At 66.3% G+C, this 21,699-nt stretch overlaps 1 protein-coding gene across 2 annotated transcripts in view; it reads left to right on the top strand.

The window, feature by feature from the left end:
• BAHCC1 (BAH domain and coiled-coil containing 1) overlaps positions 1–21,699 on the top strand; it is a 58,269-nt gene that overhangs the window by 17,863 nt on the left and 18,707 nt on the right. For both annotated transcript variants that reach the window (XM_064495383.1, XM_064495384.1), the window contains exons 2-5: positions 5,470–5,649; positions 16,007–16,129; positions 19,407–21,152; positions 21,427–21,535. In XM_064495383.1, coding sequence (XP_064351453.1) covers positions 5,470–5,649; positions 16,007–16,129; positions 19,407–21,152; positions 21,427–21,535 — 2,158 coding nt within the window. The remainder of the gene's footprint in view (positions 1–5,469; positions 5,650–16,006; positions 16,130–19,406; positions 21,153–21,426; positions 21,536–21,699) is intronic.

The raw sequence follows: 21,699 nt of genomic DNA, 5'->3' as shown, positions 1-21,699 counted from the left end.
CGGCCACTGGTGGGTTCCAGCCCAGCGACGCATGTCCCTGGGTGTCACCTGGGATTGAGCCCGCAGACCCATGTCCTCCCACAGTGGGTCTGGTGGGCGGCAGTGGGGCGTGGCCTCTATGGCCCAGCTGCAGTTGCTCTGGGTTTCCTGTGGGCAGTCCCAGAGTGGGGCCCCTCCCACCAGGGCCTGGTATCCCCATCCCAGTCCCCCTCCCCAACATCCTTCTCCTGGGTGGTCAGATGGGTGGACGCCCACCGGCCTGCCAGCAGGCTGGACCGAGGCCTCTCCACCTCGGTCCACGCAGGACATCCGGGGTGGACATCCTCCCTCCCCCTCCCTCTCCCGGAATGAGAGGAATGTGGGCCAGTCCATGTGGTGGGCCGTCATCCTTCCTGTCTCCTCCTCCCCTCCACTCTCCCCCTCTGGGGTCTGGTTCAGCATGGGAGGGACACTTTGCCCCCCCCCCCAGGCAGGCCACCCATCGCTCCAGTGTCTCAGCTGCCCCAGGTGTCCTGGGGGAGACCCAGGGAGGGCCCCAGGGGAGCCGGGTGTCCCCAGCACCCAGGCAGGCTCTGCAGGAGGCTGGAGGAGGTGGGGAGCCTGAGCAGGTGTGAGAGGGAGGGTGGGAGCTGGCGCGGGCACCAGCCGCAGCGCTGGGGAGCCGGGTGCCAGCAGCCCGTCAGCTGGGCTTCCGGAAGCAGCGGGAGCGCCCGGAGCCTGGGAAGGGGCTGGCTTCTCAGGAGCGGCCTCCAGCCTCGCAATGAGGCCTTTTCTTTTCTTTTTTTTTTTTTTTGCAACCCATGTCTCTGTTTCCAGAAAGGGAGGAGGCTGTCTTGGTGGCTCACTTAAGTCAAAACAAATGCTCTTCTGCTGTGGTTCCGTGCTCTGGCTCGCCCTCCCCCCGGCTCCCCAAGGCCCTTCTCTCCTCCCGGCCCTCCCAGCCTGACCCCGTCCAGGCCCAGCCTCTGGCGTGCTGCCCCTCACCCCTGGGGTGCGAGGCAGGGGGCTGCCAGCCTTGCTGCCAGTCACACCCTCCCTGGACGGGAGGCTCCCCAGGGCAGCACCTGGGCTCCAAGATGGGAGCCCCCCAGCGCCCCTTGGGGCTGCCCAACATCTGTTACCCGTCTCAGCTATAGCAGGTGGGCCTGGCAAACAGGTGGGCAGAGAACGGCCCCTCCCCTCGTTTTGCCTGGCCACATAGCGTCGCCTCTGCTGTGGCCACAGTGGCCCTGGGAGCAAGGGCTGGGCTCTTGGGGCGTCAAGGCGTCCCAGCCCGGCTCTGTCCTCTCGGGGTGTCAAGGCGTTCCGACCCGGCTTTGCCCAGCTGGGGCAGCTGGGAGGGAGGGAGCTGCCCAGCCAGGGTCCAGGTACGGCCCGTCTCCCGCCCCACGCTGTCTGGGCCTTGGGGCGTGGGAACGGGTGGGCCTTGGGGCTGTGCCTGAGGAGCTGGGCTGCAGCGGGAGTGGGGGGTGTCAGCCAGCCCTCCCGGGCATTCTGGCTTCCGGAGCGGTTTTCTCAGCCAGCTGGGCACCCGGGCCAGGCCTCCGCGGTGTCCTGGGCAGAGCTGAGGCGGCCCTGGAGCTGGGGCTGGAGCCCTGTGTCTGGGGCCGCAAACCCTGGCCTGGGCCAGCCGGGCAGTGGGGATGACTGGCTGGGGGCTGGTGTCCTGCACCGAGTGGCCTCCCTCGGTGGCCCTGCTGTCACCTCACCCAGCATTCACGTCCCTGTCCCAAGGTGGCACTAAACTTGTGCCAGGTGGCTGGGATGAGAGTCCATAGATAATGCAGGGCACTGGCCACCATGGCCATGCTCACTGGAGAGCCCAGGGCAGCCTTGGATGGACAGGCCTCATCCGAACCCCAGCCTGGGCACCCGGGGCTGGGGGGCTGGCACTAATGGTGCCCATTTCTTCGTCAGCCCCGTGGCGGGCCCACCACCTGGGATGTGGTGACCTGGATTAGTACAAGGTCAGCAAAGCGCCTCCCTTGAGAAGGGCTAGTGCAGACGGTGCCAGGATCGGGGCTCCCAGCCCAGGGGCTCCAGGCAGAGAGCCCCTCTGGTCCTCCCTGCTGCTTGGGGCTCCCACTATCCCCTCCTGGCCCGCTAACCTCAGCACTCCGTGGGCAAGGACCTTGCCAAGAGGAAAGAAGCCTCCAGCCCAGTTCCCGGCCAGACTTGGCTGCGCGGCTCCATTCCTGGCCGGGGCCCAGGCCGCCTCTGCTCAGGCTCTGTCTGGGGCTGGCTACCGGGCGGCAGGCGGGGGCTGGAGGGGTGGCAACCAGGCCTGCCTGTGCCTCTGCTGGCTGGGCACAGCGCCATTGCCGAACGGTTTGGAGGTGGAGGTGACATCAGAACCCGGACACTCTGTCCAAGGGTCAGGGGCTGGCTGGGCTCAGGGAGGCTCCAGGTGCCAGCAGCCCCCTCTCCATCCCCCAGCACAGCAGTGCCCACCTGGCAAGGCCTGTGGGACCGAACTTCTAGCTCAGGACAGCGGGGCAAGGATCACGGAGCTCCACTTGCCCAGTGTCTGTCCACCTGGGCTGTCCCGCTGCTCAGGGACTGTGAGAGTCCCAGGCAGGACTTGCTGCCATGGGCCGTGGTTTCAGGAGGGAGAGGCCACCTGGGTACCCGCACAGGTCTCCCCACAAGAGGCGGTGGCACAGCATCAGGGCAAATGCACCAGTGCCTGGAGGGTGGCCCCAGCGCTCATTGGCTGTGCCCCAGGGCAGTGGGCTCCCGTGAGCTCCGCTTCCTTCCTTGTGTGTTTTGTAGCGAAGGTGTAGATATGTAATATTTATGTGACCAGGTTCTTCTGTTTTTGATATGAAAGGAAAAATGAGGGAGAAGACCCCCGATGAAGGACCCCGCTGGAGGCGGGACCCTTGGGCCCTGCAGGCTGCCTGTGAGCCTGGGAGATGTGGGGTGTCAGGGGCAGCTGTGAAGGCTCTGAGCAAAGGGGGGCCTGGGGAGCCTGGGACCGAGACCAGGGGACGGGGCGGGGCAGGGCTGGAGCGCCATCCCCCCAGCTCGTTTCCCACACTCGGGGACAAGGGTGCCTTCCTCATGGACTCTGGAAGCACCCCAAGAGCCGCCCCCTGCGCTAGGAGACAGGCTGGCACGTAGCAGGAAGCACGGCCCGCCACCGGTGTGTGCCCCTGCGGAGCCAGGACTGGGGCTGGCTGGACTGCAGTGCTGCTTCCCCACAGCTCCCGCGCTGTGGGACCCCCTTCTGGGACGCTGTCAAAACAGGCACCCCGGAGAGTCCCCTGTCGAGGCCAGGATCCGCCTCCTGGGGCCAGGGGAAGGTGTCCCACGGCTTCCCTGCCCCCATCTGGATTCCAGCGTAGGGGGCCAGTCGGATCAGACATCCTGCTGGGCTTCGGCCTGCTTCCCCCCTGCCCCAGCCCCAGGTGGGTGGCCCTCAGGGATGTGGGCAGTGGGTCTGCAGAGGCGGCCTGCCGCCCCTCCCTGCAGGGCCCTCAGGCATGGAGGCCCTGTGAGGAGCTGCCGGAGCCTGGGTTTTCCTGGCTCCTCTGGCCGGACGGCCCTTTGGGATGCTGTCTGTTTCTCCCGCCCGGCCTGGGGCCTGGCCCCCGCCCCCGCCCCCGCCCGCTGCGGTGTGGGAGAGCACAAGGTTCTCAGGCCCTGCTCCCAGAGAAATCCTTTATCCAGACCAACTGCTGGACTCGGTTGCTTCCCACTATCCCCGGGAGGAGCTGGGCGGAGGGACTTCCCTGGGAGGGTGCGGGGGTGGGAAGGCCTGGGGGACATGGAGTGGGCCTGGGCGAGGCAGGAAGAGGCCTCACTCATCCCACAGGCATGGCCCCCCCAGGGTCCCTGGAGCCCAGCAGAGGCTGCCCTCCGTCTCCCGCCTGCTCCACCCGCCGGCCCGAGAGGCCAGTACTTCCCTTCCCAGCCCAGAGTCCCCTCCCCTGGCTGGATGTGCCTGTGGTCTGGCCAGGACCCATGGCAGTCCCAGCCCTGCGGTCCGGGAAGTCCCTGGCTCCTGGGCACCTTCGCCCCCTGCCCCCTCGGTCCTCTCGGTCTCCCTTTGGCCTGACCCCTGCCAGAGAGGTCAGCTGACACCCCAGTGCCCAGCCAGGGCTCACAGACCCTGCCTCTGAGGCCCGTGTCCGGGAGAGGCCCCCCTCATCCACAGGGCCCATTCACACATGGAGGGGTGGGGAGGGGAGCTGCCAGGGTCCCGGCCGGGACAGCCCCTCCCTCTCCCCTGCTCCAGGGCCTTGCCGCCTCTCTGCTGAGTCACCTCTTGTCTGGGAAGCTCTCAGGGCCAAGCCAGGCTGGGTGAGGCATCACAAATTCACAAATTCCCCCTGCCTCCTGGGCAGGGAACAGCGGCCCTGACTCACCTCGGGCTGGGCCTGCAGCCTCCTGGGACCATAGAAGCCCTGCAGACCCTTCCAGGCCCCGACATCGGGCCTGAGGGGATGGCAGGCCCCCAGGTCCCTGCTCCCCATCCCCCAGGAAGGTCCAAGCCAGGCTCGCTGCCCATGGAGTGGAGGTGACAAGGTGCCGGGGGCCCTGCCAGGGTGGGGGCTGAGCAGTGCAGCCCAGACCACCCACCGGGCGCTCTGTGTGTGCCTGTGTCCTTCCGGTGCAATCCACCAGTCACCATGGTAACTCTCGGCCACTGGACTTGGGCAGAGAGGGGACACAGCATCTGAGGGTGCCAGTGGGCAGGCTGTGGAGGCTGGCTGCCCGTGTCTGGATGTCGCTGGTCAGGGCCCGACCTTGAGAATCCCTGGGGCGTTAAAAGCAGATCCTTAGCTTCCTCAGGCTCCTCCCGTCCCTCCCTCTGCTCTGCCTCAGTTTCTCCTCCCACTCAGCTGGGATAGGGTCCTCTAGTCTGCTGAGTCAGTTAACTGCACTTGGGAGAAGGTTGAAGACCCTACTGTGGGGAAAGGCCACCCCCCAGTGCCATCCAGGGGGTGGGCAGAGACCACTGGGTCCACAGGGTGGGGCAGGGCCCCTGGCTGGGCCCTGCTGACCCCAGACTTTCTGGGGAGGTGTGGGCGAATCTCTCTGGCAGGTCTGCCGCCGGCTAAGAGGTCCCAGAGTCTCCACAGCCTTGGCCTGGTGGGGTCAGGGGTCTGCCTCCGAGACACTCACCCACAGGGCTGCCTGTTTCCCACATGCCCTGGGGCCCTGAACGTTTATTCCGGATGGCACCTGGCACCTGGTTGATGGGGGTGGGGGTGAAGGTGGGCCACGTGGTAGCAGCGGAAGTGCCATTCTTGGGGGTTTTGCAGTAACAGGAGGGTGCCAGGACTTCTGGGCCCTGACCATGACTGTCTGGGGTCTGAGAGGGCAGCTTTTCCCACCTTGGCTTCCTGCCTGTTTGAAGACAAACCTGGGGAGCTTGGGACCTGAGATCAGCCCTGGAGAGGGGCTGGCTCCTTGGTGGGAGCTGTCCCTGCGCAGACTCACTCTGGCCCCCTGTGTCCACAGCCAGCAGCCGCCTGATGGGGAGCTCTCCGGCCTCGTCTTTCATGGGCAGTTTCCTCACCAGCAGCCTGGGCTCGGCAGCCTCCGCGCACCCCAGCGGCCCCACCCCCTCTCCCTCGGAGCAGGCCTACCGCGGCTCCCACCCCGCCACCTCCCAGATCTGGTTCTCCCACTCCCACGAAGGTAAGTCTGGGGCCCGGGCTCCCAGCAGCGGCCTGCAACTGGAGTCACTGACCATTGTGCCCGCAGCCAGGGGTGAGGCCAAGGGCTCCCCCGCCATGGCCCGCAAGAGCCAGCTGGCCGACCCTGCCAAGCACTCCGGCAAGGGGCTGCCTCCCCGTCAAGGAAGCCCCCAAGGGGGAGGTGGTAATTGGTTGGAAACAGTGGGCGGACCCTGTGAGGCAGTGGTCCTGGCCAGATGTGCACCACAGATGGGCAGAGAGGGAAGAAGGGGGTGGGGCTGGGAGGGCTCTGGGGAGCCGAGGAAATGTGGAACACAGCTGGGCCGGCCGGACGGGGCTGTGCCCTCCGCTGTGGGCTGCGCCCACCTCCCAGACTTGAGGAGGTACAGGCTCCAGATGTGTGAGCTGGGAGGGAGGGGTGGGGAGGAGAGAGCTGTCAGCACGCTCAGGCTGCCACCCTGGGGGCCTGGCCTGCACCAGTGTCCCTCCCAGGCCCCTGCCTCCCCGTGGGTCACAGCCTTGCGCACACAGTAGGTGCTTCATATGCGTCCCTCTCAGGCCTCATGGCTGGCCGAAGGGCCCTTGCAGGCACTGCTAGGACTCCAGGGCTCCCCTTGGCTTTCCCAGGGAGAGGCACCCCCCAGCTCCCCACTGTCCGCTCAGCCCCTCGGCACTGTGATGTGGGCTGCGCCCCCGGCCCGCAGTTGCCGGTATCCACTCGGTTGCCCAGCGCCCCAGCGTGGAAAGGGTTAAGTCCGGCGGCGGCTGGCACGCGGAGAGGTAATTGCAGTTGGCAGCAGGCACAGAGGGCTCTCCGCTCCTGGCACCGGCACCACCGAAACTCAATGACTGCTGGGCGGCGGGCGTTGTGTTTGCAGAGCACGCGGACCCACACACCGCGCCCGCTGCCGCCTGAGTTCCAGGCCGGAGATTAGCGCCCGGCGCTGCTGGAGAGCGAGAGAAACCTCTTTGTGCGACAAGAAAGGGGCTGTTTTCCAAACAGGGCAGGTGACGAGTGAGGGACAGTTGTTAAAATAATCTGGGCTTTAAGCGCCGTGCAGAGCACACATGTTGGGCCAGTGATAAGGAGCAGCTCTCTTCCCTGGTGGAGGAGAGGCTGGGCGGCCCCGAGGACCCAGGCGGGAAGAGCAGGGTCCCTGGCCCAGTGTCACTTCTGCCTGCTTCCCGCCGGCACTCTCGGCACCCTCCCCGAGGGGAGACGGTGCCTCAGTGCCGAGCGCCAGTTCAAGGCTTCCTGGGCGGCCGTGGGTGGGCCCCGCCGAGCTTCTGGCACGCTGGCCCCCAGCTCCTTCCAGCCCTCCCGCCTTCTGTGTCTGCCGGGCAAACTTCTGGCTCTGGCAGGAGCATCTGGCTCCCAGGATGTCTGCGGGGGAAGGAGGGAGCCGAGTGTTGTGGGGCGGGCAGGGGAGGCCCGCAGCAGCCGAGTGGGACCACCTCAACCGAACTAACGGCCGCTGCCGCCCCGGCCCTGCCGCAGGTGCGTGGGCCCGCCAGGCTGTATTCAGCGGAAGCCCCGGTCGGGCCGGGAGTGGCGGCAGCTCTGCATCAGGAGGCTCATAGCCCCTTGCCCCTCTGGCCCACCCTTGGGGACCTTGCCTGCAGGGAGGGCGGTTTGTGGGCAGCACCACCTGCCCTGGGGCGCAGGGAGAAGGTCCTGCCCCTCTGGGAGCTGCTGGGAGGGTTGGTTGGGAGGCAGCCTGCAGATAGCGCCCTCAACGGCCTGCAGACACGCACTTCCCCTGAGCCAACGGCTACCTCTGCCTCGGCGGGGGTGCTTACGGCCTGCGGCCTGCGGCCTGCAGCCTGCGGGGCGCCTTGCTGCTGTCAGCCCCAGCCCCAGCCCCAGCCCCAGGGCTGCCGATGGGGTGGGGGGCCAAGGTGGGGGCGACACCCTGGCCTGTGCCAGCCCCGCCAGCCCCTGCCCCATCCTGCCAGCAAGGGCAGCCTGAGCAGAAAGAGGGGCCTCCCTCTGAGGCCTGCTCTGAGGGCCAGGGGTCAGCTGTTCGCCCGCCTAGCCCTGAAATGCCCCCGGCACTTCCTCAGGCTGGACGTGCCCACAGTCTCCTGGGGGAGGGCACACGTGGCAGGGCTGTGGGAGTGGCAGGCAAACACAGGTGGTTGCAGGACATGGGGAAAGAAGTGTGGCCTCTGAGCCACCCTCCCAGGCTCCTGCGCACGGGGCTGGGGAGAGCGGGGCCTACCCGCAACTGAAGATGAGTGTGGGGTGCAGCGGCCCTGGGGGGAGCACCCCAACCTGCCAGATCCCAGCTGGGGGGCCATCCACTTCCAGGCCGTGCCTCTGTCTCCCCCTTGCTGTCTCTCCTTCTCTATCTCCAGTTAAGCTGCCCCGCCTTGGGATCCCCTTCCGATGGGGTTCCCCTGCCCTCCGCCCTTTGCAGCCTCACTCCCCGACAGGACAGGCCACGTGGTGCGGCTGCCTCGCTGCTGTGAGCTCTGAGCTGAGCGTAAAGGCCGGTGGGCGGGCGGGGCCGGGCGAGTGGCAGCGTTTGCTGGCTGGCTGCCCTGGCAGCGTGCCTGGCTGCTAGTTTGACTGGGTGCCAGCTGGCTCCCCGCGTGCCGGGGCCTGTTCTCTGCTGTGTGTGCTGGGGAAGGGGGGTGAGGCAAGCGGGGGGCACGCGACATGGCCGGAGAGTGGGGGCCGGCAGGCATGGTGGGCTGCCTGGGCGGGCTGCTCAGAGGTCTGGCCCTCACTCTCATCCCGCTGCCTTCCACCACCCCTGGGATGGGTGGGGAGGCAGGTGTCCGGCCAAGTCCGCTTGCCACCCTCTCCCCAGCCCAGGGCTGGTCGGAGCTGGGCTCCTAAAGGGGTTTTTAGTTTAAGGGCAAGGAGGCCAGGACAGGGGGGGATGCCAGTGGGGGCCAGGAGGGAGGATGGGCCCAGGTGCCCCTCCACTCCAGGCAGGGCCCCCACCCCTCCGTGGGTGGACCCAGCCCACCATATGGGGGACAGCCGCCAGAGCAGGGAGCAGGGCTTCCTGTGTCCCTGGGGGAGCAGCTGGGGTGCAGAGGAGGCACCCCGGAGCTGGAGGATCCGCCCCAGAACATCTGGCCTGGGGCAGAGCTTGTCTTTCCAGCCCCTCGGCCTCTTGGCCCCCCAGGCTCGCCCCAGTGAGGGGGCCCACCGGAGGCCGGACTTTCCCTTCTGAGGCCTCGGGTGAGGGTGGGCGGCGGAGCTGGCCTGAGGCAGGGGTGAGCCAGCGTCCAGCTAGCCCGCCTGCCCTGGGTGGGTCCTAGCGGGAGGGGGCGCAGCACAGCTGGCCCCCTTGTCAGCAAGCCTGGCCACCTCCCTCCCCACCCCGCCCCCCAGCTGCCTGGTGGGACCACCCACAGGGCCATGAAAGGACACTCTGTTCCTGGGGGCTCAGCCGGGGGAGGGTGGGGGCCAGAGCCGCTGTGGGCTACTGGGCTACTCACGGTCTCTTGTGCCACCTGGAGGGGGAGCCTCGGGCGGCAGCGGGCACACGTGCTGGCTGTCAGCATGGCCAACCTCAGTCGTGGCCACACCGCCTGGGGCGGGGTCGCCCTCCAGTGGGGGCAGGGGTGCACCAAAGGGCCATTGGGTACTCCCTGCTATTCCTGGCCCCCTGGCTTCCCCACGCCCTGTCAGCTGTCCCTCTGTCCCCCTCTGTCCCTCTGAGACGTCAGGGCTGGTGACAGGGCTTCTGGGAGCATGTCTGTGCGAGACAAGGTCCCAGCCAGTGTCCACCATCCTTGCCTGACCTCACAGGCCTCCTGGCTCCTGTCCAGAGGAGACTTCCACCCACCCTTCTCTGAAACAGGCCCCCGTCCTGGACCTGGTCCTTTTCCCCAGGACCCTGGCAGCACCAGCCCCAGCTCCTGGCCTGTTTTTTGGTGGCCCAAGTGGCCTCTGAATCTGCCCAACAGGACCCCTGATGATCACGCCTCGTCCCCTCCCCCGTGAGCCTGGTGAAGATGCCCCCATGTCTAGGCAGCACCCCTCACCCTGCCCACCTGTCCCTGCTCATGCTGGAGGGAAGGAGCTGGGTCAGCGGGGACAGCTGGCTGCTCAGAGACCTGGGGACAGTGTTGGGGAAGGCCCAAAGTGGGGATCAGGGCTGCCCTCCCAGACAGGTCTCTCCAGCCTCATAGCCAGAGAGTGGCCTGTCTTGTCTGGAGCCCTGCTCCCTCAGAGCCTTCTCTGGGCTTTGTGTGGCCAGCCCTCCCTGCCCCCTGCCCATGACCTTGGCCCCTTTCTGTGCCTTGTATCAGCCCAACTCCTCCTTGTCAGGGTCCTGGCCTCCAGGGACTCCTCTGTCCTTGCTTGTCCCCTGTAGCAACTGTCCACTGCTGGGCTGAGGGCCTCGGTGCCTTCCTGGGCTGACAGTTGCAGCGGGGGTGGTATGGGTAGCCCTGGGTCTCACAGAGTGGGAGAGAGGCCTGGTGCCACCGCCTGGGCAGATGCACCTGCCGGCTGCACAGCCGGGTGTGGGGCTGGCTCGAGTCGTTCCCATGGCCCAAGTCCCCAAGATCTTCCAAGCGTGATTACCTGCGTGTGTCCCAGATGCCCCACCTGTTGGGGGGGGCGGTGCCTGGAGCTCACAGGAAGGTAGGGGCGGTCTGGGCAGGGGCAGCGCAGTGCTCCCTCCAGCTGAGCTCCCAGGCAGTCAGAGCTCTGTGTGGGGGTCAGGCCAGCTTGTTCTCAGCTCCAGGCCCTGACACGCTGTTTCTTTTCCCAGCTTTAGGCCTGCAGGGAGCCCCGGGCCCCCGCCATCCCCAGCCCACAGGCCCGCCCCCTCGGAGGGGCCTCTGCCGAGCCCTGCATTTCTGCTCGGTGAGGCCTGAGCCGGCTCCTCCCTGCCGAGCGCGTGCCAGGGGCCTGGGACTGTCTGCGGTCCACCTGGCTCCTGGGCTGGCTGCCTGCTGCTTTTGTTCCAGAGGTGCCCGCAGGAGCCTGGCACCTTTCCCCAGCTCTGAGCCTCTCCTCTCGGCTTGCGAACAGACCAAGGTGGCCAGGCCCCAAACCTTGGGCAGCCAGGGGCGTCCGCATTTGTGCGCAGTAGGCTGACTCTGATGAGGTGGAGCGAAATGGGAAGCCACGTGTAACACTTTCGAGCCCCAACCCCAAGCTGCGAAAGTCTGAGGCTCCCTGAGGGGTTCCAAAGCAGCCCCCAGCCCGAGGAGGGGTCTCACTCGGCTCCTGCCAGCAAAGCCCAGGGCGGTCGATCCTGGGAGCTGTGCTTTGAAGCATGGCCTGGACTTCCAAGGGTCTTGACCACCGCACGTATGACAGGCTCGTGGACAGAAGCAGGGCCATTTGGCTAGGAGCAGGGAGGACATGGGGAAGGGCTGCTGCAAGGTTACTCCCTGCAGACACTAGAGCAGCCGAGGCGGCGAGCGTCCTCCCAGCTCGCAGACAGGGCCCCCCCGCCCCGTACCCAGAGCGGACATCGTCGGCCGTCTGTAGCGCTTCGCACGCTGCATGGGGACGCAGCCTCAGAGCCCTCCTCTCCCAGCATTCTGGGTGGTCACTATCCTGTGGCGGACATACACGGTGCAGTCGAAACCCCGTGGCACCCTGAGTGAGCGGGGTTTCACGTGGGAGAGAGCCAGCACCCAGTTAGCGCTGGGCGTTGGGTCAGGGCCCCCGGCTGGCCCATGGGGCAGAATCCAGCAGGATAGGCGTTTGCCTGGGTGTGTGCGAGGATCGCTGCAGATGGATCAGGCTGGGATCTGTCAGGGCCAGCCGGAGGTGGAGGGGTGGTCTGCTGGGCCTTCATCCAGGGGGCTCTGCTGAGTCCTGGAGGGTGGGCCTGACCCAGAGGAGGTGGGCAGTTGAGACGGTCCAACCCGGGCTCCTCGGAGCCCACCCAGGACGGCTGGCTGTGGAAGAGCACGACTCCTGGCCCTTGGGACCTGATGCTGGGACCCTGCTGGCGGCCCCTGCAGCTCAAGGCTCAGTCATGGGGGGAACTTTCTCACAGTTTGAGCCTCCAGGGAGGGGACAAGGCCTTTGTCAAGGTGGCATGGGGGCAAGGGGCATCCACTGCAGAAGAAGGCCTTGCCATCGTGGGTCTGGGGCAGGACCCTGGTGGTGGCGGGCACTGGGGGCCTGGGGGTGAGGGTCCCCAGGGGCCTTGCAGTGGTAGGTTCCTTGACCCCCACCCAGGGGATCCTGGCCCTCTGGTTGGCTGGCCAAGCACCCCTCCCCACACCTGGCCAGGACTATTCCCTCACGTCCAGCTCTCTGAGCGGCACAAGAGCAGCGTCTTCCCCCCGGAGGGTGGACCCTGCAGGCGGGCAGGTGGCAGGGAGCTGCTGCCTCCCCAGCCAGGGTGAGAGGAGCAGGTTCTGGGTCTGATCTGGGGCGAGTGGGGTGTTGGGCACCTTGGGCTTCTGGGAAAGTTCTGCAGTGAAACCCTGGAGAGGTGGGCAGATGTGGGGGTGCTGGGGCCACCCCTCCTTCCTCTCCAGCTGAAAGGCTTGCAGCAGGCCTTGGGTCCCCCCAGGCATCCACCTCTTTTCTCGGGGACAGGAGGCCCCCCACGTTCTCACCCATTTCCTGTGTCAGTTGTCCCCACTGCCCTCTGGCCCCTTCTGCCTTCAAACCCTGCCCTCTAGGCAGCCCCCACCGGGGACAGGCTGCCCCTGATCCCTCTCCTGCCCACTCAGCACACTTCCCACCAACATTCCCAACCTCCCCGGACGCGGCCAGCAAAGGCCCAGGGGGTGCTGGGAGGGGTGGGGGCAGGTGGTCATCTCGCATCCTGGCAGTCCAGGGGTCTGGTCTGCGCTGCCCCTGCCAGCCGAAAACCGCTTCCACTTCATTGCGTCCCATCAGGTGCTGATGGCGTCGAAACTTTGTCCCCTGTTGCCACTTATGTCTCAAGATTGAGTCATCTCCTGATAACTCAGAGCGTGGGGGGAGGATGGGGGGGCGTCCTCAGTGGGTCATCCACTGAGACCCAGGGTCCCTCTCCATACTCTCCAGGGGCCTCCTGGGCTCTGACGGTGGCAGGGGACCAGGGACACAGGCTGGAGCCTCCTGTCACTTGGGGTGAACGTAGTAGCCAACCTCAGTGGGGCAAGGGCGTTCTGGACAACACCACTCCCAGAGGAGTGTGGGCTCAAGGGACTCTGGCTCTGGGTGCCAGGACATTCAGCACCGCCCCTGCACCAGCCCCACTGCCGCGCTGCCCGGGCTCCAGCCTGGGGTGTCTGCAGCTGGCCCTGACCGCCACCCCGTGCCCACCCCACCCCCCGAGCCCTCATCAGAACCCCCACCACCACCACATTCTCCTCTGCCGAAGCCCCTTCAGGGACCAGGCGTCTCCCATGCCGGCCACAGCAGCCCTGGCTTCTGGCTTCTAATCTCAGAACAGCTGCTCTGATTCATAAAAAGCATTTTTTATTTCCTTTTTCAATTCAGAGAGTACAGTCTTCTTGGGAAGAAGAAAGGGTCCTTCCTGTGGCTGGGCTGGGAGGACTGCTCCCCTTCCTCCCCGGCCCCCTGCCCCAGTGCCCACCCGTCTGGGCCTTGCCTCACCCAGCCCCTGCACACGCCCCTCTGTTTCTTCTTCCATCTTCCCCATCTGACCCCCTTCCTCCCTCCAGCCCTCATTCCCCTCCTGGGGTCCCAGAGGGTGGGGCTTCAGGCAGACCGGAGATGAGGGAGGGGCCCCGGGTAGGGCTCTGTCCCCTGAGCCCTGGCCACCAGCCCCGGGTCAGGAGCGGAGGGACATGCGTGCCCATCGCCCTCCACTGCCCCCAGAGGGTGCGGGAGGAAGGAGCCCAGCACCCGGCCAGCTGAGTGCCTGCTCCCCTGGAGGGCGGGTGGCGGGAGGCCCAGACCTCCCGAGGGGTCACGGGGGGTCCGTGCCTGGGAAACGGCGTCTGGGAAGGAGGAATTTACAGACTTCTGTTTACCCGTACGAGGCCCCGTAAAACATTTAACAGCAGCCAATTAAAGGGGGGCAGCCGCAGCGGTTTACCCGCCCCCCCCCCATACTACACACACAGGCCTCTGCCCCCGCCCGCCCCAGCCCCGTCCCCGCCCGGCTCTCGGCTCTCGTCAAGTCTTCCAGGAGCTGAGCTGAATCTGGGAAACATCTGCTCCAGATGTGTCTCCTTACACAAACCAGGCCAGTTGGCCAGGCTCTCTGGACTCAGCTGTGCCCCCCACGGGAGGCGGGGCGCCAGGGACAGGCCAGGGTGGCCGAGGGTGCCTTCCCGTGTCCTCAGGCAGGCCTAGGGGGTGATCCCTAGGCGGGGAGACATCTAGGGGCTACTCAGAGCTTTCACGGCACCCATGCGGGTGGGGAGCCCCCAACAGGGCTGGTGTGGGCAGCGTTGTTTGAGCTTCTTGGGTGGGACTGTGTTCTGCGTGGAGCACCTGCTGGGGCTGGCGTTCCGCGGCGCCGCCTCAGACCCCCTGGGCCAGAGAACATCACACTGAGTCATGAGGGGCTGGCAGAGTGGTGGCCACTGTGGAGGGACCTGCTGGGATCAGGGTGCAGGGAGTGCCCTTTGGACTTGATCCTGGGAGTCGCGAGTGTCCCTGTTTGCCGCCTGACCGTTTTCCACTCTGAACCCTGCCCCTGCGGCTTCTCCTCCGTCCCTACGTTTGCGCTGGCCGGTTCCACAGCTCCACCCACACTGGCCAGGCCTCAGGCCTGCCAAGGGGCCTCCTGAACCCCCAGTACTCCCAGTGAGCTCCAGGGCTGCCCCCCATGCACCCACAGACCCCCGGCACTGAGATAGAGCTTCCGCCACCCTCATCCCTTCTGCATCTAGGCCAGCCTCGGGCTGGGCGATGCCCCACGCCCTCTGAGGGCCTGGGGGCCTGGAGGTCCGCCCTGGGGCTCTGAGCCTGTCCTTCTGAAAGGGAGTTTGGAAAACAGTCGTTGAGCAAGATCCCACGGAGCTCCCTGCTTCTTACACATCCTGACGTGGCTGTGACCACTCGGGGGTTCTGACACCCCTGCTCCCCAGGCCCGGGGTCACGGCTCCCCCGCATCGAGGCTTGGCTATATGACTGTTGCTCACACACTCGCCCTGGGACCCCCGCCTCCCCTCCAGGACTGCTACCTTGGGCTGCACCAGCTCCCCCTTCCCTGGCCCTGCACAGCTGCTCCCCGGGGAAACCCCGGGGTTCCTGCTCCCTGGTCACAGCCCAGACGACCTACAGTCGGGTAGGAAGGTGCTCCCAGTAGCCAGGTGCTCCTGTGATAACCATGGGATCCCCAAGAGAAACTGCTCTGGGACCCATTTTCCGTGGGTAAATGCGAAGAGCATTAGCTCAAAGCCTGTGTTTTGGAGTAAGAGCGTCCTGCCCACCCCAGCCCAGCATGCGACGCAGCCTTCCTGGCTGCAGGACCTCTGGCCACCCCCACCGCCTCGCTGCCAGGCCTGGGGGGGAAGGACCGGCCATGGTGAGCCGCATTCTAAGTGGCAGGAAGCTCTGGGCGTCCGGCAGATCCGCCTCCCCCTGCTCCTCCTGGCCAGGGTGCCAGCGCCTGGATGGGCCTCCCCAGCCAAGCGTTCGTTCTGTCTTCATCCCTTCTGGGGGGCCGGGTGGGATGTGTGTCCCAGGTGGCCGGAGGCCCCCAGAGTCTGAGGCCTGTGGGTAGAACTGGGTCCAAGGTGTGGCTGGTGTTCCCACGCTGGGCAGGGCCAGGGCAGGGAGACAGTCCAGGCCCCTCAGAGGGACAGAGAGGGGCCTGCTTGACATGACTTGAAAGCTCCAGGGAAGGTCTCAGGGCTGGGGACCAATGCAGGGAACTCTTCTGGGGACGATGCTGCCACCGCTGGGGACCAGCTCGTTTTGGTGGTCTCAGAGCACAGAGGAGCCCGGTGCCTGTGGCCTCCAGCAAGGTGGAGGCCTGCCTCACCAGCTAAGTCAGCCCCAGGGTGTGGGCCACTCACCTCAGAGCTGCCTGCTGGCCTGGGGGCCTGCGGATGGAGGCCGAGGAGGGCCAGGCGCAGGCTCTCCTGGCCCCGAGCCATGCTGTCTCCCTCCTCCCAAGACGCCTCTCCAGAGCCCCTTTTGTTGCCCGGCCTCGCAGCTCCCGCACTGCTAAGTGCTGCTGGGAGAGAAATCAAAGGCTCCCTCCTCCTTCCTCCCCTCTCGCCCCAGCCCATCAGCAATTCAATTTGTGCCACACCGGAGGGATGGTATTAGTCGAGTCAGAGTTAATATGATGTATTGATGGGTTGATTTCCCACCGGTGGGCTGCGCGCTGGGCTCCATGCGGCGTTGCTCCCGGGCCATCCGCCGGCTTCTTGCCTCCCTGGGGTCAGGGCGGGTACAAGCCCAGGGCCTGGAGGCGCCTCTGCAGCTGGTCTCCTTGCTTCTCTAGCTCCAGGGTACCCCAGATTTTCGGGGAGTCTGGCATCCACCTTCCTACCCATGAGCCACTTGGATCACCATGGAAACAGCAATGTTCTCTATGGGCAACATCGTTTCTATGGAACCCAAAAAGGCAAGTGCTGGCGTGGGGCCGTGAGGGACCGCGTGGGGCCTGGGGTGCAGGGAGTCCTGGAGGCGTGGGGGGCAGGGCTGGGGGCTTCTGGGGCACGAGGTAAAGGCAACCAGCTGGGGTGAACCTTCCCTCCAGGTCTTGGACCACAGCAGGGGAAGGGGCTGGAGGGAGGTGGGCCTGCTTCTCAGGCCCCAGGGAGAATTTAAACTGCGGGGGCCCAGGATCACAGCCAAGCAGCGTGCTGGGGCCAGGTGAGCACTCTGAAAACACAGCCAGGCCGTCTGAGCTCTGATGGCCAGGTAGAGGCATCTCCAGTAAGCGCAGCCCCGAGGGGGTGGCGCCCAGCTCCCTCAGCGCCTGCCTTGCCCTGTACCCCACCCTCAGCAGCTCAGGGGTCCCAGGGGCAGCTCGGGGGAAGGATGCCATTGGGTGGAGGAGGCCCCCAGATGCCTGCACTTCCTCCCTCACTGAGCTAGGGAGCTCGCGGCCCAGGCTGCCACCCCACACCAGGGCCTGAGGTTGCGGAGCAGGTGGGACAGTGACAGGGAGTGGGGGCAACAGTGTGCCCCAGCGGACAGAGTAGGTACTTCTACCCCGTGGACAGGAGGGGAGGGGACCTCCAGGAGGTGTTACTGGAGGGGGGCACTGAGGGTGGGGCTTTGCTAATGAGAAGGCAGGGCTGCTGGGGCCGTGGGGAGAGCATTCCGGGAGGAGGGCGTGCTGCTCCACACGTGCGCACACACACGCGTGCAGAGGCCCGGCCTCAAGGGCACAGACCTCATCAGGCAGCCTGTGGGAGATGTGGCCACCTGGACATGGGACAGGTGTGGGGAGTGGCCTGAGGCCTTGGTGCCCTGTCTCCAGGATTTTTCTCGGGTAGGGGGACATCTCATTTGCATTTTAGAAAGATCTCCCTGGGGTGGGGCCCAGGAGGCTGGGGCAGCGGGACTTTTGAGTCCATGACTATGTTCAGATGACAGGTGACACAGACATGAAACAGCACGTGGGACCCCGTGGGGGGCCTGGGAGGGGCACGAGGGGGCGGGGGTCCTGGATGACCCCTGTTGATGCCCCGGCTGTAGGCGGGGGCGCACCTGTGGAGGAGCTGTTTGGAGAGGAGGGGGGACTTCCCTGGGGTATCCAGCAGGTGGCTGGACACTCCTGGTGGGGGTCAGACCCAGCCCAAGGAGAGGGACCACCCAGGGTGGGGAGGATGGATAAGGACAGGCGTAGGTCCGGGGAGCCCCAGGAGCCCCAGGGCAGAGGAAGGGCCCACAGAGCACCCAGCAGGCTTTAGGTGGTAGCGGCCAGGCCGGAGAGTGTCCTGAAGGAGCCTCAGGGTAGGGCGGGGCCCCCAGCGAGGTGACCCTGTGAAGGGTCACCTGCCCTCCTGCCTTCCCAGCCCCTCCCCCTCACAGCCTACCCCTCCATGATGTCGGCCTGTGCCCTGAGGTCCATCTTGCATCTTTGTCCAGGCAGGGCGGCGGAGGCTGTGGAAGGCCTTGGCCTCGGCCTTGGCCCTGGCCCAACGCAGGGCTGGCCAGCTGGGGTGGGTGCAGATAAGACCCTGCCTGCAGGCAGGCCCAGGAAAGTTCCCCAGCCCCACCCAGGGGATGGACAGATACCGGACGCTTTCAGGGAACCAACCTCGGGGTGGAGGCCAGATGGCCTGCTGCCCAGAGGACAGCCCCCCACGGGCCTCGGGCTGGGTCCCCTAGGCTCCCATGTCAGCCCTGCTTGTGCTGCTGTTTTGACAGTATTTGTCAGGGGCAGGCAGGTGGTCCCAGCCCCAGAAACCTGACCTGGAGCGAGGGGCCCCCTTCCAGGCCAGCCCGCCCTCAGCCTTTCACCGTGCAGTGGTGAAGCTCCACCCGAGAGCACTTTGGTTTTGGAAACTGAGCTAATTGGGTTTAGCCAGGCTACTCTCTTCCCTTTGCTTTAATTAGCAGGAAATTGACAAGGAATTTACACAGCTGAGGACAGTTTTACAAGTTCCAAATGTTTCTTTTGTTCCTTCTCGTCTGCTCGCTCTCTGGGCTCCAGGCCATCCAGGCTGCCTGTCCACCAGCCCAGCTGGGTGTAGAGGAGGGCAACCCCCAACATCCCCAGAAACGAAAACCCAGCCCCAGCTTAGGGAGCACTGGGTGTCCCCAGGGCTGGCCGGGGACTCGGGTGGAGAGCAAGGCACCCCAGGTTGAGGGCCCGGGCTGGACAGCAGACTACGGCCCAGCATAGGGAGCAGGGGCTGCAGCCACCACCCGCCAGGCTGGACGGGCCCAGAGCGGCAGAGACCTTGGGAGCCCACGAGGACTGGGGTGGGAACGGCCACCTGGGACCATTTTCCTTTCTTCCTTCGCTAAACAATCACCCACCCACCCACCCAGCCTTAGAAGACCACAGATATGGTGCAGAAGGGCTGGGGGCCTCCCAGGGTATTCAGGAAGCAGATGGTCTGGTCCTTCACACCCAGCCTGCCCTCAGACACACATCTCCCCTGGGCTCATTTCCTTCTGAGGGTCTTGGCACTTACGGGGGCTACTAAGAGCCGGGCACTTTGCCTTCCACAGTGCACGGTGCCCTTGCCGGGACCTCTCTCCAGCAACTCTTCACGTGGCTGGGCATCCAGGCCCAAGAGCTGCGTGGTGGCCACGTCACGCCATGTGCTGTCCACTTAGCCATCCCCCAACTATGAGCCCACAGCCTCCTTAGCTTTTAAGGTTCTGACGGCTACTTGCAAGGACCCAGCCAGTTTACACTCCCCCAGCATTGTGTGGGGTGCAGGGGGGTGCCTGTGGCCCCAGACCTCATCCCCCCTCAACTTGCTCAGGGCACATTGCCGCCCACGCCCGCCCGCCCTCCCTTTGCTAATCCCCCTGGGTGCTAGGCTGGGCACGGGGGCTGGGCAGTTGATAGCTCCCATCCCTGGGGGCTGAACATAAGTCAGAACTTCTGGGGCATGGGAAGTCAGCGTTTCATGGGGACAGAATTTCAGCTTGGGACGATGGAAAAGGTTTGAAGCCGGGCAGGGATGAAGGCTGCAGATGAATGTCTTTAACGCCATTGAACAGCATGTTTGAAAAAGGTTACAGTGGCCAAGCTTACACTACAGATGCTTTACAGCTTTAAACCTTCCTCAGACATTGACCCTTAAGTCCGTGCGAGCCGGGCAGTGGTGGGGATGGGGTAGGGGGGAAACCTGGAGCACTCTCCTGGGGGCACTGCGCCCTCCAGCCCTGGCCCCGGGCTTCCCTTTGACCTCAGTTCTCTCCGCAAGCAGATAACTTCTACCTGCGCAACCTGCCCCCTCAGCCCACGCTCCTGCCCGCCAACCACAATTTCCCCAGCGTGGCCCGGTCCGCCCCCAGCCACCCCATCGGCTCCTGCAGCCGCGACCGGGGCGAGGCCGGCCACCTGCAGAAGGGCAGCAAGGAGTTTGACCGCTTCCTCGTGGGCAAAGAGAAAGCCAGCAAGGCGGCTGAGGGCAAGGAGCGGCCGGCGGCGGAGGAGGACGGCGGCAGGATGCGGCACAAGCTGGTGCTGCCTGTGCCTGGGGACACGCACTGTAAGGAGGGCAGCGTGGCCCGCGGCGCCTGTGAGGGCCGCCCCAAGCACCTGGCCTCCTGTCTCCTCAACACCAAGGTGCTGGATGGTGAGCTGGGCCGGGCTGCGCTGGCCAGCTGTGCGGGGGGCATGCTGGGGCGGCCCGGCATGGGCGCGCCGTCCTCCGGACGCTGCGCCAAGGAGGCGGTGGGCCCCGCAGAGCCCGGGCCCGCCTTCAGCGAGTGCCTGGAGCGGAGACAGATGCTGCATCACGCCGCATCCTACACGGTGCCGTCTGGCCTGCCCGCCGGGCCGCCCCCGCCCCTCAGCACGGCTGCTGGCTCCTTCCCCTGCCTGCAGCTGCACGGGGGCCCAGACGGGCTCTGTCCCCTGCAGGACAAAGTCCCCCGGGACCTGAAGGCCAGCGGGCCCACCTTCGTGCCTTCTGTGGGACACCTGGCTGAAAAGAGCCGCCCCTTCCAGGCGGCCGAGGCCTGTGCCGTGGCGGGTGAAGGCAAAGACCGGCACCTGGAGGGGGCTTCAGCACCTGACCACTCTGCGCCCTACGGGGTCTCCTATGCCCACCTGAAGGCCGAGGGCAAGGGCGAGCGGAGGCCCGGGAGCTTTGAGGTGGCCCTCAATCCCCGGCTTAAGGGCCTGGAGTACCTGGACAGCGCCGGCCCCGAGGCCTCCTTCCCTGGGCTCCCCAAAGGGAGCCTGGACAAAAGCAGCTACTTTGATTTGCCTGCTCCCTCGCAGGACTGTGCCCGGCCGAGTCACCAGGACCCGATGGGCGGGAAGGTCACCCAGGCCTGCTGCACTTTAGGCAAGACGGCCAACAAGGAGGCCCTTGGGGGGCCCCCCGGGGCCCAGAAGGTGGCTCGGATCCGGCATCAGCAGCACTCGGTAGCCCCCGAGGCGGAGCCGGGAGGCAGCGGGGCTGAGGCCAAGCGCAAGTCTCTGGAGCTGGCCTCCCTGGGCTATGGTGGGCCGCCCCCACCCCCGTGGAGCGTCCAGTCCGGCCAGGGCGCCGCCATGGCCATCGGCGAGGAGCGCAAGGCCGGCGCCTACCTGGACCCCTTTGGCGGCCCCTTGCAGCAGTCCGCGCTCCTGCCGCAGGACCTGCCCGCCCCGCCCGACGAGGTCTCAGCCATGAAGAACCTGCTCAAGTACAGCAACCAAGCGCTGGTGGTCGGCCAGAAGGCCCCCTTCGTGGGCCGGGGGGGCCTGAAGGCCAGCTGCGCCCAGCAGGACGCGAAGCTCCCGGCCTCCAAGGGCCCGGGCCAGGCCCCCGGCGACGTGGAAAGGCCCGACTGTGCCCGAAGCAGGGAGCACGACGCTCCACATGGTGATGGGGAGGTGCGGCAGCCGCCCGTGGGCATAGCGGTGGCCTTGGCCCGGCAGAAGGACACGGTGAGCCGGTCGGAGGCGGCCTACGGTGCCAACACGGGGAGGCAGGGCCGGGCAGCCCCTGCCTTCAAAGGTATGGCCCCTCCACAGAGAGGGAGGCGAGGGTGGGGTATCCCTGACCTGCCCCCCACCCACCCACCCAAGGCTCCTCGGGTGGGGCCCTGGGCCTTCTCACCCACCACCTCCCCACATCCGCGGCTCCTCCCGGGGCTGCCCTGCTCTGCCCCTTCCCTGTGAGGCCCTCCAGTTCCTTAGCCCCACGGCTTGAAATGAGGTCCATGCTGGCTTTAGCTGCTGGTCCCCAGCTGCCCCAACCCTCACCCCTTCTACTGTCTCCAACCGTGCAGCTGGCAGTGGGCCCCGCTCCACCCACGCGCTGGACCTGGAGGCCGAAGAGGAAAGGGTGCGCCTGTGCGAGGACCGCCTGGGGCTCGCTGGCCGCGAGCTGCTGCTGCAGTAAGAACCAGGCTGCGGCCTTCAGGGTGGGGCCCAGACCACGCCTCTGGCTCCCCCACTGGTGCTGCGTGGGGTTAATGGCCGGGCTGTCAGGGTCTGTGGCCTGTCTCCAGCACGGCTGTGCGCGGCCCTGGGCGTTGCTGGGCTTTCCGCCCATGTTGGAG

Source organism: Camelus dromedarius, chromosome 16, assembly GCF_036321535.1.
Source record: "Camelus dromedarius isolate mCamDro1 chromosome 16, mCamDro1.pat, whole genome shotgun sequence".
Lineage (NCBI taxonomy): Eukaryota > Metazoa > Chordata > Mammalia > Artiodactyla > Camelidae > Camelus > Camelus dromedarius.
The sequence above is the reverse complement of the archived record's forward strand: the minus strand, read 5'-3'. Positions and strand labels throughout refer to the sequence as shown.